Raw genomic sequence first — 16,198 nt, 5'->3', positions numbered from 1 at the left:
ATTATTTCACCTTCTCATTAATTTAAACACACGTGACGCATGCTGGGTAAAGCTCTTTTGCTTTTAGACTATCATAAATGATGTTCGCAAAGATCCCATCAAGTGTCAACATTGATGAGGGTCCACTCGTGACCACTTTAGACATGCGTCATCATGACTTTTTTAAAGCTTCCCCTCCATAACTCAAACATTATGAGTTTCACCACATTGGTATTTACTGCATACTATCTGCTTGTTGGTTTTTTTTTGTGTGCATATTTTGTACGAGCCTACAGAATCCTAAAAACAAAAAAAAGCACATCAGCTCCTCTTCCCAGCCTGTTAACACCAGCTCTTATTTCCTCTGTGGGATGCTGCAGTGGGAGTTTGTTGAGTGCAGCTCTTTACGCCGCCCTCCTGACATTCTTCACGGCCTCAAGCTTTCGTACCCTCACAGTTTTGTCTCCTCGCTCACACGGTGCTTCGCTCCTCCACCACGGCAGAGCCACTGTGTCATTTGGTCGGCCCTGCCATCTGGACTTCCTCTTTCCACACCAAGATCTGTCTGTGTGTGTCGTCCTGGAGAGAACACTGTGGGAGGCATGAAAGTCTGTAAATAGTTAAAAAAAAAAAAAAAGTGTGGTCACCACAGCCCTCCGGCAGAGTGAGGAAGATGTTGAGGGCAACACCATGGGGAAATGCAGAGAAGACTTAAGAGACACTGGGAGAGATGATTGGGTTTGATGGTTAGTGGCTGTGGGGAGGAGGTAACGCTCTCTTGATGATGCCATTCCTGGTGCATGTCGGATATATGTTTGTGTGTGAAAATAAGGGCTGGTACAATTGTTTTAACTGCAGAGCATGCTTTAGATATATAGCTGTACTGATTCTAAAGCTACCAATAGATACATGCGAGTGGTGGCCTTTGTGTGAACAAGGGCTTTGTATTCGGATTGCATAGGTGAACAAAGTAGTGATACAATAATTGTAGGTTTATGTGTGAGTTGGTTTATATGCCACAAACAGACTTTAGCAGATGCCTCAAAAGCTTCCACATGAACAAATAGTACTTCTCAACATGAGCTGAGGGACCCCTCCAGTGGATCACAAGATACATCAGAGAGGTTGAAAGGTGATTGATGGGATGGGAAAAGAAAAAACACCTTTTAGTAAACATGATGACGTATATCTCTGGGTAGCTGGAGGCAGAATATTTCTCTGAACACGTTTCTCAGAACAGTCTGAAGTTCTGAAGCGAGACTTTATTGATCTGTTAAACACAGTCAGCTCTGTCAAGGCTGAGGTGTTCATCAGTGGCCCTCTCCCACCAGTCAGAGGAGGAGATGAAGGATTCAGCAGGCTGTTTGCACTGAACAAATGGCTGTCAACTGCATGTGCTGACCATTCAGTACATTTTATCAACAATTTCTACCTTTTCTGGGAGCGCAGACATCTTTTTACAGCGCATGGAGTTTGCCGAAACAAGTCAGGGGTAAAACTGTTTACCTCGAACCTATTTTTCTCCCTGCGTCACTCGTCTGTCCCTACTGCCAAGGACAAGATACAAGAGGAGTCTAAACAAGAGATAACCACACAGCATCGCCATGGAGACCTTACGGGAAGGATACCCCCGCCTAACGACAGCCAAAAGGAGGAGTCTCCAACCTCATCATCAGGGACCACCTCCGATCTCCCACTTTCCCCACCCTTCCTAGATGCGGAGTCTTTACCTCCCTCCCCAGCACCTACTTCAGGTCCATACTTTGGACTGCAACTCCCACTTTCCCCACCCTTCCTAGACGAGGAGTCTTTACCTCCCTCCCCAGCACCTACTTCGGGTCCATACTTTGGATCGCAAGCCTCTCTCACACTCTCCCCATGCTCCCCCCACCTGGAGTTCACTGACCACATGAAAGAGCTGGTCATTGGTGGAACCAAACACACTCCTCTCCCCACTCCTCGACGGTACTACAACCATCATCTGTCTCCCCTAAATAATTGATATCTTCTGGGTCCAGGCTACAAGGCTAATGATACCAATGACTCTCTCCAGGAAAAGTCGGGGCCCTGTATGCAGCTAGCCGTTTCAATTCCTGTCCTGCAAGTTTATAGAAAAAGAAAGGTGAGGCTGCGAAGAAACAACAGTAAACATGCAAACGTATCAAACTTATCAAACTTAGCATACATTCCTCGTCAGCCTGTCCAAATAAATTAGGCAAAGAAAGCTATAACCACATTAAACTTAGCTTTATTAAATGTCAGGTCTCTGTCAGGAAAAACATTTTTAATCAATGATTTTATTATTAGGCACAAACTGGACATTTTGTTTTTAACTGAAACTTGGTTAAATCAAGATAACAGTGCAGCTGTTCTTATTGAATCAACACCTCCCAACTTCAGTTTCATGAGCGAAACAAGAGCACATAAGAAAGGAGGTGGAGTTGCTGTTTTATTTAATGATTCTCTTCAATGCAAGCAGATGCCCTTTGGTAATTTTAGTTATTTTGAATATGTGGCTCTGAATTCCAATCAAGCTTTATTCCTAAACATTTACAGACCACCTAAATACTGTGCAACCTTCTTTGATGAGTTTACTGAACTGCTGTCTGTAATCTGTATTGATTTTGACTGTGTTGTTATTGTTGGTGATTTTAATATCCATGTTGATAATCCCCAGGACAGAGATTATATAGAACTATGTGGTGTCCTTGATAACTATGATCTGACTCAGCATGTGACAGGACCCACCCACAACAGGGGGTACACTCTGGACCTAATCATCACCAAAGGTGTAAACATTTCCAAGGTTGCTGTGACTGATGTTGCACTCTCTGATCATTTCTGTGTTTTCTTTGAGAGTGCAATCTCCTTGCACACAAATGTCCAAACCAAGGTTGTGACAAAGCGTTACATCTCTGAAAACACCAGTGAACTATTTATTCAGAAGTTCTCCTCCACACCAGCCCTCTCTTGCCTCTCAGTCAATGAGCTTGTAGATGGCTTCAATTTTAAAGTTAAAAATATTATTGATGCCATTGCACCCACTAAAGTGAAGGTTGTCTCGGGTAAGCAAAGATCTCCTTGGAGAAATGCTACGTTGGTCAAAATGGAGAAACGAGAGTGTCGGAAAGCTGAGCGCAGGTGCCGAAAAACTAATCTCCAGGTTCACTGTGACATCTATAAGGAGAGACTTCGCAATTATAATTTGGAACTTAGAAATGCAAGGCAGTCATTCTTCTCTGACATCATAACCAAAAACAAGAACAATACACGCGCCTTATTTGCTACTGTCGACAGGCTAACAAACCCTCCAGTGTCGGTAGCTGCTGAGCTCCAATCCACCTGGGCATGCAATCAATTTGCCTCCTTTTTTACTGACAAAATTCAGAAAATTAGACAAGCAGTCAGTGCCTCCACATCAACCACAGGATATGTGTTGTCCCGATCTCTGAATAACATCCATTCAAATATCATGACACAATTTCATTCAATCGACCGTAGAAGCCTAGAAGACATGATACAACATCTGAAGTCATCCTGCTGCTGCTTGGATATTCTACCAACACACTTTTTCAAAAATATTTCAAACTGCATGACCACTGATCTTTTACAAATTGTAAACACATCCCTTCTCTCAGGTGTCTTCCCACAAGCCCTAAAAACTGCAGTTATTAAACCGCTCCTAAAGAAGGCTAGTTTAGACTCCGCAACGATGAAAAATTATAGGCCAATATCAAACCTCCCATTTTTAAGTAAAATAATTGAAAAAGCGGTTTTCCAACAGCTGACCAACTTCTTGACCGTAAATAACTGCTTTGATGTTTTCCAGTCAGGCTTTCGACAGCACCACAGCACTGAAACTGCTCTTGTTAAGGTTTTCAACGACATCCACTTAAACATAGACAATGGCAGAAGTTCAGTCTTAGTGTTACTAGATCTCAGTGCTGCATTCGACACGGTCGACCATGCCATACTCCTAGAAAGACTAAAAATCTGGGTGGGACTCTCTGGCACAGCACTTAACTGGTTTGAATCCTACTTGAAGGGCCAAGAATACTTTGTGTCTGTAGCTGATTACACATCAGAGCTGACTAAAATGACATGTGGTGTTCCCCAAGGTTCAATACTGGGGCCTCTTCTGTTCAACATCTACACGCTTCCACTAGCTCAGATTATGGAAAACAACAAAGTGTGTTATCATAATTATGCAGACGACACACAAATCTACATAACTATGTCACCAGGGGACTATAATCCCATACAAGGGCTGGGTAACTGCATTGAACAAATCAACAACTGGATGTGCCAGAATTTTCTTCAATTAAACAAAGATAAAACAGAAGTAATTGTTTTTGGTACCAAGGACGAACAATTGAAAATCACCGCTCAGCTTCAGTCACTGATGTTAAAACCCACAAACCAAGCCAGAAATCTTGGTGTAGTTATGGATTCAGACCTCAACCTGGACAGCCATATCAAGACAATTACAAATTAAGCCTATTATCACCTGAAGAATATATCAAGGATTAGAGGACTTATGTCCCAACAGGATTGTCTTTGCACTGGCTTCCTGTCCAGCAAAGAATTGACTTTAAAATCCTGCTGTTGGTTTACAAAGCACTGAATGGTTTAGGGCCAAAATACATCTCTGATCTGCTGCTACCTTATGAACCATCCCGACCCCTCAGGTCGTCTGGGACCGGTCTACTTTCTGTTCCCAGAGTCAGAACTAAACATGGAGAAGCAGCGTTCAGTTTTTCTGCTCCACATATCTGGAACAAAGTCCCAGAAAGCTGCAGGTCTGCTGAAACCCTCAGCTCATTTAAATCAAGATTGAAGACCTTTCTGTTTGCTGCTGCCTTTAATTGAACCACATTCAATTCATATATTAATCAATTTCCTGCATTTCTGCATTTTACTACTGAATTTTATTTCTTACACTGTTTCTTTAATTGTTTTTAAATCTCCTTTTCTTTTGCCTTATGTTTTGATGCTTTTAATGGTTTTATGTGAATTACCTTGTTGTTGAAATGTGCTATACAAATAAACTTGCCTTGCCTTGCCTATGATGAATGACGAAAATACAAGTTTCTATGTACTCACCCTCCAGGACCGGGAGTATTCTTGAGAAAGTTAACATTAACCAATGAGACCATATTGGCCAACCCCCTTTTGCCTGGAACAGAGCAGCCGGAAGCTCCGGAGAAGGCAGCTGGCTAGTTAGCGAGCTAATTGTCCATCTCCAGAGCTGGCTAGTTGGTTAGCTAGTCTCTGGAGCCCCTTCATGCTTTTGTCCCAACAAAGGGGCCTCTTTGCGGCAAGGAGTGAGGCAAAGGGACCATATACCTAGCACTGCTGCTGCTGCCCAGCAGCCTGCTGTTGGGCTGGTTTTCTTTGGCCGGTGTAACGCTAGCATGGAAGCATGGTGGCATTGACAAGGTAGCTGGCTAACTAGCCAGCCGCAAAATAAGTAAAATAAGTAGAATTCAAGGCCTCTACACTCTGTGAAACATCGCCTTAATAGCATAAACCAGATCTTGAATATTAACAAAGTAACACCATATAACCATAATGACAAAACAGATACATTTCGTCCAGTTTTCATAAACTTGAATATAACTTTACATTCCTTTTCAAATACTGTGAGCTCATGTTGTTGTCACACCCATGTACGGCCAGCCGATGAAGAAAGAATCCGCTTAATTATGGGTTAAAACGTCTCAGTCCAGTGAGGTAAACATAAACATACAGTAGGCAACAGTGTGGTCAGAGACCTGGCATTTAGAAAAAAAACAAAAAATAGGAGAATCCATCGTTTCCATTTTTGTTTTGGGAGGAATTTCCCAGCAGTATACGGTTTGTTGTTGTAAATGAGGTCACACATGAGACGCACATAAAGCCGAGCATGATGTCATGTCTTTAGAAATAAAGACTTTATAAGACAGAAAATACTCTGTCTCTGCCGTGACACATTTTCAACATGACAGATAACTCAATTGTATTTGACTTCATCTGATAAACAAAAACAGCAAGCTATTCAATCTGTGTCTGAGTCATGAATACCTAAACTAGAGATCATCTTATTTGATGATTTTGAAGAGTACTTTGGTGTACACAAACACAAATATTTTGAATCTTTGCTTTTCCAAATTTAATTTATCTGACAAACCCTTCGACTAATCTCAACATATGAATCAAGCCACAGACACGGGGGGGAGGACCCAAATCCTGTAAAATCACACCGAGCATTCAAACCTAACTAGCATCAGCAGCGTTACACTGCTGTTTGTTTTTTGCCAAAATAAACACAACCCGTTGGATGCAGGTGACTTCATGAATTGTGTTTGGACAAGAAGTCTGCGGTTGCTAACAAACAAAAGGGCAACAACGCACACCAGCTAACTCAATCTGATATTTTAAGAGGCTCATTGCTCAAGAATGCTTTTCATAACCCTACGGCCGTGGTTTAAAAAGCAGAACAAATCAATGATCTGCATACATGCCAGCCCGGGATTTTAGTTCCACTCATCTCACTGATATTTGATGATTTATTCTCCTTTTCTGTATACATTCAAGGAGCAGCTGTTGAGTTGCCATGAGATTAGGAGCCGTGAAAAGATAAGGCACTGTAAACCCTCCATAGAGGCCTCTCACCAAGAGGCAATGAAAAGAAGAATGTTATGAAAAGTCGCTTTATTACATGAGCTACAGGTTGGTCGGATCAAACCATCCCTCGCTTAACGTTGTGTTTGTCACAAAATGCATGTGACGCAACTGTTGTAGCTGTGAAAACAAATCACTCTGCGTGTTCTGATGTGCTGAAAATGTGTCACTTAGGTGATTGTTACTATAATATAAAATACTAAATGTGTAGGTGTGACAAATTCAAGTACATAGAGTGAAAAAGGAGGCGAGCCGTGGACACCTCAGTGCAAAATATCACCTGTTTCAAGTGTGCATAAGAGAGAAGCCACTGCACTAACTGAAGGAAGTGCACTAGTGGGCCCTCTTGTGTCCTAAATTAGTAATAGTATGGCATTGTATCATTTGTAATGGCTGCTTCTTGTTTAGTATATTTTAAAGATTTGAAAACCTAATAAGAAGTCGTGATTGGTGCAGTGCAACCAGATGCTATTTCTTTATGAAACCAGCATACAAAGACGGCAGTGCTCTCTTTGTCTCCCGCTTAGCGTCTCTCTCCCTGTCTGTCGTTCTGTGGCCCACAAATCCGCAAAGAATGGCTGGTGTCAGCAGAATGTCTTCCTCAGCTTGAGCCGTGATTGGACCAGAGGAAGGGGTGGAGGTAAACAGGGGGCTGCAGTGCCACAGGGAGTCCCTGTAGAACGGGGGGGGGGGGGGGGGACAGAGTGAAGCAACGCGGACAACGGACCACGTGTGGAGGTTATGTAAGGCAAGGCAAGGCAAGTTTATTTGTATAGCACATTTCAACAACAAGGTAATTCAAAGTGCTTCACATAAAACCATTAAAAGCATCAAAACACAAGGCAAAAGAAAATGAGATTTCAAAAACAATTAAAAAACAGTGTAGGGAGAGAAGAGGTGGGTCAGTGCTAGCTTTGCATGTTACGATGCACTCAGGCCCAACTATCACAAACTCGGCACATTTAGTTACCAGACTGAAGAAATTGGGCACACAACTCAAAAACATTAACCCATGTTTGGGTGGTTCACCAACTCCTCTCTGTCCTACTTATATTGCCACCTGACCAAAAGAGCAACACTGTATCAGTTCATTAGGAGTTACGGTAATAGTTAACCTGGACTTTATCAGTGTCAGCCGAGGTCCTTCACACAACAAACGTGGCTCCCCACAGAAAGAGCCGGGCTTGCACGTTCTTCCAAAAGTTTGCGCACGCTCTTCCCTCTTCCTCCGTTCTCTCATGCCTCAAATGTGGCCCTTTTCCCAGCCAGCCTCACTTCCAACCCTCACCTCTTTCAACCATTCCAGCTCTGTCCCAACTGTGAAGAGCCCCCCCCCCAGCTGGTCGTCGGCCCTGTCTCCCTTCACCCTCTGCTTCAGCCTTTGGTCCTGTTGCAACTGCACGGACGGCCTCAGATCCAGCCTCAGCCTGCGAGAACTAGTTGTGGCTGCAAAGAGATAAAAGTCACTCAGTACAGCTGCTGGTCAACGCCAGATACTCTGAACTGAAATAGCTTGAAGACCTCAGAAGGAATGGGATATGATAGATATATAGATTTCACAGAACTGGATTTATGGTGCAACCTCACAGGCAAAGGAGAGCTTGTAAAACAGAGACAAAGGTCTAAATCCAAAAGGTGATCACTGGAAGAAAGAAGTCCCTTTATATAATCGATTTCATCATTCCAAGCTTCTTTGTCCCTTCACTGTATGTTTGCACAAGCCATTGGGTCAGTCAGTGGGCACGTGTTCACTTTGGTGGGGCTCTCTTCAGAACAGGATTGTTGGGATGTGGGGGTCTCTTCCACCGTGGATATCTGCTGCTTCACTCAGCACTTCAGTGACACTTGAGCTATTTCTGCTCCTACACACAAACGTAGACGCACACACTCACAAACATGTGGACAATCGCTCCCTACAAACACAAACATGTGCACCACACATGTACACTTAAACACCTTCCCTTTGGTCCTGCTGCGCTGCCTCTGCAAGGGAAACGTCTACACCTTATAGTAAAAGAGACCACTCCGCTCTTAATACAGCCAGTTAACTGTGTGGAGGAACTATTTTTTATGTTTGATGAATGACTGGGTTGTAAGCAGAGAGCCATCGCATTCCCACCAGTTTGAGGAACCGTGCAGTAACTTTCAAATTTTTTCTTTGGGCTGCCCTGTGATGTAACAGTCGAAAGAACACAGAGTCCCAGTCCTTCTTATCCTCATGTTTCTCTTGTTTGAGTCAGAGACTATCATGTGGAACATAGCTATAAACATTTTAATTTCCCAAAAGGTATAGTTTTGCAGACTTTTGCAAGCTGGTGCGGGAATACATTTTTAGGATGTAACACTTTTATGAACAGTTCCATTCGATCCGCAGAGGGTAACATGATCTGTGCAAGTCGGACACATGCTGATGAAACCCTACTGTGAACTATAGATGAGAGGTGTTTTTCTGAACTTTGACTCTGTTGATAAACATCTTAGGGAGGCCTAACTCACTCCACCTGAAACTGGCTCGACCCAGAGCTGACAGAGCTACACATCAGCGCGCTATGTGGGCAGAAACGGAGGTGTTAATGGTTAACCTGGAAAACTCTACATGCAGCAGTGCTGCTTTATACTGGTTTCTGTTGTCAAGAGAATATGGTTCAGAAATGTTGGACTGAATTATTTAAAACAAAGAGCAGCAACCAGCTGAATGATTTGTGGATTATTTTCTTGATTTATCGCTCTGTCTAAAAGAGATGATTAAAAACATCCATCGCAATGTCCTTTCGGACATGTCTTGCGGAAAATGTTGTCAGGTTTTATGTGCGAGCGTGCATGTGGTTTGTGAAACAACCAGACTAAAGCAGTCACTGCTGGAGCGTCTCACGGGGATAACTGCTTTTATCTCTGCACCTTTGTACCGGTATCAGAACATTTTCATCGCACACATTTGTCATGAATTTGCTGCAAACTGCAACACATCTCTCGTTGTCAAATGCTCTTGTATTGTCTTTAAATCACTAACATGTTGTCCGTCTGGTGTTTGTCTCTCTTCCCTGTTGTATTTGTAGAGATATTAAAGGGACAGTTTGTCACAAAATCGAAAAATACACATGTTCCCTCATACCTGTAGAGCTATTTATGAATCTAGATTGTTTAAGTGAGAGTTGCATAGTTTTGGAAGATATCGGCTATAGTGATGTCTAACTCCTCCCCAATATAAAGGGACTACCTGGCTCAAAGTGCAAAATAAATACATTTACTTCAGTAAACAGCAATTTCTATCTCCAGAAGTCATGCTCAAGATAGATAATCCACAGACCTTGCAGGAACTATTTACTTTCAATCATACATTTCACCCACATGTAACAGCTCAAAAATGTGGGTCATGTGGATTATCTTGAGTAACCGGGTCAGGATTTTGGAATGTTTTTGGAACTGTCCCTTTAGGTAACCCACAAAATATCAAACGTTTATAAGCCATTCAGCATGGAGCTCAAGTGATGTGTTGTCTTAAATCTCTCTGCTCCCAAAGGGTATCATTGAGCGCCTCAATGCTGGGGAGGTGGTGATCGGCGACGGAGGCTTCGTGTTCGCTCTGGAGAAGAGAGGCTACGTGAAGGCCGGGCCATGGACCCCCGAGGCTACCGTCACACACCCTGAGGCCGGTAAGACAGACACAAACACTCACACGCTGTGTCTAAAACCACATGGAGGGAAGGTACACAAACCTAAAAGCTTCAAACGTGTGTGTTTCCATTAGTGCGGCAGCTGCACAGGGAGTTCTTGAGGGCCGGAGCCAATGTCATGCAGACCTTCACCTTCTACGCCAGCGACGACAAACTGGAGAACAGGGGTCAGCACTTGAAAATCACTGTGAGTGGCCAACTATATCAGCCAACATTTACAACAAATACCGCTTTATCCCGTACTGATTGTGGCCTTCTCCATCAACTGTGATGTTCTCTCAGGGGGCCAAAATCAACGAGGCAGCCTGTGACCTGGCAAGGGAAGTAGCCAGTGAAGGAGACGCCCTGGTTGCCGGTGGAGTGTGTCAGACTCCGTCCTACCTGAGCTGCAAGAGTGAGACAGACGTGAAGGCCATCTTCAAGAAACAGCTGGACGTGTTCATGAAGAAGAACGTGGACTTCCTGATTGCTGAGGTAGATCCACTTCTCGTTTCCAAGTCTTGTCGTTGTTGGAGCGACTTAAATCGAAAATAGGATTAGTGGAGCGAGTGAGCGCTCAGTGGTGACTGTGTTGTTTCTCTCACTGCAGTACTTCGAGCATGTCGAGGAGGCCGTGTGGGCCGTGGAGGTGCTGAAGACCAGCGGGAAGCCCGTGGCTGCCTCCATGTGCATCGGACCGGAGGGAGACATGCACGGCGTCTTACCCGGAGAGTGTGCCGTCAGGCTGGTGAAGGCCGGTACGATATTACCCGCGTGCTTCTTTACTTGAGAGTCAGCTGTGTTATCTGATACGGCAATAAAAAAAAATGTTATGTTCTCCAGGTGCCCAGATTGTGGGAGTCAACTGCCACTTTGACCCCATGACCTATGTGCAAGCTGTGAAGATGATGAAGGAGGGAGTGGAGAAGGCCGGGCTGAAGGCTCACTACATGGTGCAGCCCCTGGCATTCCACACCCCCGACTGCAACTGTCAGGGATTCATCGACCTGCCAGAATTCCCCTTCGGTAATCAAACACCGCGCTGCATTTTCTTTCAAACATATAACATTTCACTTTACAAATAAGTGCTTTCTCAGTGTGCGTGCGCATACGCCCTCCGGCTGGTGCACTGCATCCCACTGCTGCAAGGTAACCCAAAAGCCAACCACGGTTATGGGGTCAAATGTGTATAAATCCCCTGTCAGGTCTGGAGCCCAGGATCCTGACCCGCTGGGACATGCACGAGTACGCCAGAGAGGCCTACAAGGCTGGCATCCGCTTCATCTGTGGCTGCTGTGGGTTTGAGGCCTACCACATCAGGGCTGTTGCAGAGGAGCTGGCCCCTGAGAGAGGGATCGTGGCCCCCGGCTCAGAGAAACATGGAATGTGGGGTGCTGGTCTGGAGATGCACACCAAACCCTGGGTCCGAGCCAGGTAAACCAGCCAAAATACTCAAAATACTGAAATGCACATGCGTTAAAGAATAGTATGTTACTCGGTGCATCTTGTTTAACTTGTGTCTCCGCCCCCTCTAGGTCTCGTAGGGACTACTGGGAGCATCTGGCTCCCGCATCCGGTCGTCCCAAGTGCCCGTCCATGTCCACGCCAGAGAGCTGGGGCGTGACCAAGGGCCACGCTGACCTGCTGCAGCACAAAGAGACCACCAGCAGCCAGGAAATGAAGCACGTGCTGGAGATGCAGAAGAAGGCCAAGGCATGAGGACGGAGGGAAGAAGACTTTCCGAGTTCAGTCTGAAGATGAAAAAGCACTTGTAACAGCGATGCTCCACTTGTGGAGTATTACTCTGTAAACCCCAAACAATAAACCTCAGTGTGTCACCTAATTTCACGGCTACGTGTTGTCAGTGTGGAATGAGTGCTTATTGGACTGCCGCAAGAAAATATAACCATGAATACGTCGCACATTTCACATATGCACCGATTTAGAAGGGACTCAAGCCTTGTTGGTAATTGAGTTGGACTCTCTAGTCAGGGTCCAAAAAAACTGAAACCAGACAAACAGACCAAACAGCCATGTTTAACCGGGACACTCACAATACTCTCATTCAGTTAGAAGAGGGGAGGGGACCGCGTAAACATTGCAGTTGTGTAATTTGCCCGCTGCCAATCAGAGCAGCTCCCAGTTGGACCCCTCCCCTGCTGCAGAGAGATTTATAGTGGCCTCCTGCTCCTCTCTAATGTCTCTTCAGCCTCTCAAAGTCTGAGCAGTCAGGGGTCCACACAGCTGCAGGATTATGGCACCAGCAAAGAAGGTATGTGTGAACTTTTGTCGAAAGGCTGTTTATGCTTTCAGGATGTGGATGTATGTAAGAAGTTATAGAAAGGGACTTAATGATGAAAACTCTTCTCGATGTTTTTTTTCCTTTCAGCTCATGATATAGATGGTGATCATAATAATCTCTATGACGTGAGGTATTTCTTCTTGAAATTAGTGAAGGAGTTTCTCGTCATTGCTGTTTTATTATTGTAGAAATTCCAGAATTTGTCATGTTTTATGAAAGGACAAATGCATATAAAAACAAATACAAACAAATAATATAACAGACAAATCTGACTCTCTGTGTGGTTTGACCCGACCTGGTGAGCGTTCATGACATGAGCACACACTGGGTGGGGCTTTACTTGGAATTAAATCAGTGAATCTATCAATAAAAAATAGAAAAACTATAAACAATCTAGTGCCAGGGCAGTGAATTCAAACTCACCACAGTGACTGCTATTATTCAGACTGAGTGTGGATGCAAATACATTTTGCAGACCCCGGTCTCAAGTGTAATAAAGACAAAGAAAGTGAAAAGAGTTTGTTCACTTTCACTTACTTTCCCTTTGAGAGTCACGCATGTGGCATTCAAAAGGTTCAGGTCTATCAGGCAATGGGAGCCGTGCAGCTGCTCTCGGACATGACATGTGCTGCTTTCTTGATGACTCTCAGGGTCACTGAGAGGGGGGGGGGGGTGCTGTCCAGGGACTATACTACAAAGTGGTGTGCCGGTGTCAGCTGCTGTCAAGTTGAACATAAACCTACAGACTCTTTGGCCTCAGTGGCTCATCTCCAGCCTGCCTGACAGTCACATTCAATCTACATCATTCTGAGCTCACACTGATCCGTCACCACAGGGAATTTTGGAGCGTCTCGACGCTGGAGAGGTCGTGATCGGCGATGGAGGCTTCGTGTTCGCCCTGGAGAAGAGGGGCTACGTGAAGGCCGGTCCCTGGACGCCTGAAGCTGCCGCAGAGCACCCTGAAGCAGGTGAGAACGAGCTGTTGTACCAATTTCAAGACTCTGATTGGACTCTAAATGGCTGCTTCATTATCCGCTGCATTGGTTCCCTGCAAATTACCTTTGCTTGTGCGTCATGTGTCACAGTTTAGATGGATTTGCTTGTATGTTTGCTTTATCGTGCGTTGGTTTATTTGATGATTTCAGTGCGACAGCTGCACAGGGAGTTCCTGAGGGCCGGGGCCAATGTCATGCAGACGTTCACCTTCTACGCCAGCGACGACAAACTGGAGAACAGGGGCAACAAGGTCACCTACACCGTAAGTCCAATTGGTCCATCGCGCCACTTTCATAAGAATAAGCAGAACATTCCGCAGGTTGTCCGTGCGCTGAAAACTGGCACAAACGATTCTCAGCTTAGTTTCGCCCATAATTTGTTCTTTTTGACCCGCAGGGAGCTCAGATCAACGAGGCCGCCTGTGATTTGGCCCGTGAGGTCGCCAACGAGGGCGACGCCCTGGTGGCCGGTGGAGTGTGTCAGACTCCGTCCTACCTGAGCTGCAAGAGCGAGACAGAAGTGAAGGCCATCTTGAAGAAACAGCTGGACGTGTTCATGAAGAAGAACGTGGACTTCCTGATTGCTGAGGTAGAGATTAAGAAAAAGAAAAACATCACTTAACCACAACTGAATTTATCCCTCGTTTTATTTTCCCGTGGATGTTCATAATGTCTCTGTCCTGCAGTACTTTGAGCACGTCGAGGAGGCCGTGTGGGCCGTGGAGGTGCTGAAGGCGACAGGGAAGCCTGTGGCTGCTTCCATGTGCATCGGACCGGAGGGAGACATGCACGGTGTCTCACCTGCAGAGTGTGCCATCAGGCTGGTCAAAGCCGGTGGGTACAGTGTTCTATAATACACCCATGAGCACAGCCTGTAGTTGGATGCCAAAAGTAAATGTAACTTTAAAATGGTTCACATGAATTCATCTTCTCCTCACATGAGCTCTCTGTAGTGTGACTAGGCAGTATTTCCTGAGGTGGCAAGGGCAAGATTTCCAACCGGTAGACACGAGATAAGACAATCTGTTCGTGGCCTACTGGTATTAAGAATGAATAACTGGGACCAGCCTACGTGCCAAGACATTTCTGTGCGTCGTCCAGTCGCCAGCACAGAAATGTTGACCATCTAAAAGGGAATCAGCCAAATTTGAGATTTGAGAGATTTTACCTCAACCATACATCCTTCAACCACAGTCGGTTCTGTCTCTTCCACCTGTTTTTTTCTTCCTCTTGTCAGTAATAGCCAGCTCACGCCGATGCATGTTCCCCTGTAGGTGCCCAGATTGTTGGCGTCAACTGCCACTTTGACCCTATGACCTGTGTGCAAGCTGTCAAGATGATGAAGGAGGGAGTGGAGAAGGCCGGGCTGAAGGCTCACTACATGGTGCAGCCCCTGGCATTCCACACCCCCGACTGCAACTGTCAGGGATTCATCGACCTGCCAGAATTCCCCTTCGGTAATCAAACACCGCGCTGCATTTTCTTTCAAACATATAACATTTCACTATACAAATAAGTGCTTTCTCAGTGTGCGTGCGCATACGCCCTCCGGCTGGTGCACTGCATCCCACTGCTGCAAGGTAACCCAAAAGCCAACCACGGTTATGGGGTCAAATGTGTATAAATCCCCTGTCAGGTCTGGAGCCCAGGATCCTGTCCCGCTGGGACATGCACAAGTACGCCAGAGAGGCCTTCAACGCTGGCATCCGCTTCATCGGTGGCTGCTGTGGATTTGAGCCCTACCACATCAGGGCTGTTGCAGAGGAGCTGGCCCCCGAGAGGGGTTTCCTCCCAGTCGCGTCAGAGAAGCACGGCAACTGGGGTGCTGGTCTAGAGATGCACACCAAGCCCTGGGTCAGAGCCAGGTCAGAGGAGGCTTTTGTTACTGAATACCATAAATATGGCACCCTAAAGTGTGAAAAATCAGCTCTTTGAGACCAGTGAGTACTAACTTGTGTGACTCTTTGTCTCTTCTAGAGCCCGCCGTGACTACTGGGAGAACCTGAAGCCGGCATCTGGTCGACCCCTGTGTTCCTCCATGTCTGCCCCCGACAGCTGGGGCGTCACCAAGGGCCACAATGATCTCATGCAGCAGAAAGAGGCCACCTCTCAGGACCAACTCACGCAGCTGTTCGACAGGTCAAAGAGCCACTGAGTCTCCGTCACACAGCCGGCAAGCAGGCCTGGGTCAGACAGCCGTGGCGCGCAGCTACTGACGCAGCACATATAGTGGCATGCACTATATCTGTAAACTGCGCTGCTGTTGGTTGTGAAAAAGTATGCGCAGCCACAGGGGTGTCGTCAAGTTAGGAGTCGGCCCATGTTTATATCGGGACCTTTTTGTTTTCCATGACTCTGGACCAGTTTGTTTAATAAAAGAAGATCTAATAAAATGTGAATTGGCCACTCGACTGTTGAGGTGTAGTTTCTTGTGTGGGTGGGTGGGTGGATGTGTATCAGTTCCATCATCTGTAGATATGTGATGATCATGACACCATGCACACAAACATTTGTAACAAATACACTGAAACCATGTCGAAATGGTTCACGTGGAATTTCAGCAAACATTAAAAGGCTTTAGAGAATCCTGCAATGAATGAGGGATC

The 16,198-nt window shown here is 45.5% G+C and overlaps 2 protein-coding genes across 2 annotated transcripts; both read left to right on the top strand.

Moving 5' to 3' along the window:
• Positions 1–10,156: 10,156 nt before the first annotated feature.
• LOC306778369 (betaine--homocysteine S-methyltransferase 1-like) lies at positions 10,157–12,014 on the top strand (the record flags this gene model as incomplete). The annotated part of the gene is made up of 7 exons (XM_079269855.1): positions 10,157–10,295; positions 10,391–10,503; positions 10,599–10,790; positions 10,906–11,053; positions 11,139–11,321; positions 11,501–11,729; positions 11,831–12,014. Coding segments are annotated over 7 exons (1,188 nt in total), but the record flags the coding sequence as incomplete, so codon positions are not given.
• Positions 12,015–12,466: 452 nt separating this feature from the next.
• Positions 12,467–15,996, top strand: LOC306779082 (betaine--homocysteine S-methyltransferase 1-like). The gene is made up of 8 exons (XM_079270833.1): positions 12,467–12,567; positions 13,433–13,565; positions 13,743–13,855; positions 13,990–14,181; positions 14,279–14,426; positions 14,867–15,049; positions 15,229–15,457; positions 15,570–15,996. Exons 1-8 carry the CDS (start codon positions 12,550–12,552, stop codon positions 15,745–15,747), a joined length of 1,194 nt encoding a protein of 397 aa, XP_079126959.1. The 5' UTR covers positions 12,467–12,549; the 3' UTR covers positions 15,748–15,996.
• The last annotated feature ends 202 nt before the right edge of the window (positions 15,997–16,198 follow it).

The sequence above is a fragment of the Melanostigma gelatinosum genome (genome assembly GCF_949748355.1).
Source record: "Melanostigma gelatinosum genome assembly, chromosome: 6".
Taxonomy (NCBI): Eukaryota; Metazoa; Chordata; class Actinopteri; order Perciformes; family Zoarcidae; genus Melanostigma; species Melanostigma gelatinosum.
The sequence above is the reverse complement of the archived record's forward strand: the minus strand, read 5'-3'. Positions and strand labels throughout refer to the sequence as shown.

Bases quoted from the DNA above. Each gene is read 5' to 3' on its own strand.
- LOC306779082 (XM_079270833.1), top strand. The intron at 13,856-13,989 runs GTAAGTCCAATT...TTTGACCCGCAG, and splicing joins GCAACAAGGTCACCTACACC to GGAGCTCAGATCAACGAGGC. The intron at 15,458-15,569 runs GTCAGAGGAGGC...TGTCTCTTCTAG, and splicing joins AAGCCCTGGGTCAGAGCCAG to AGCCCGCCGTGACTACTGGG.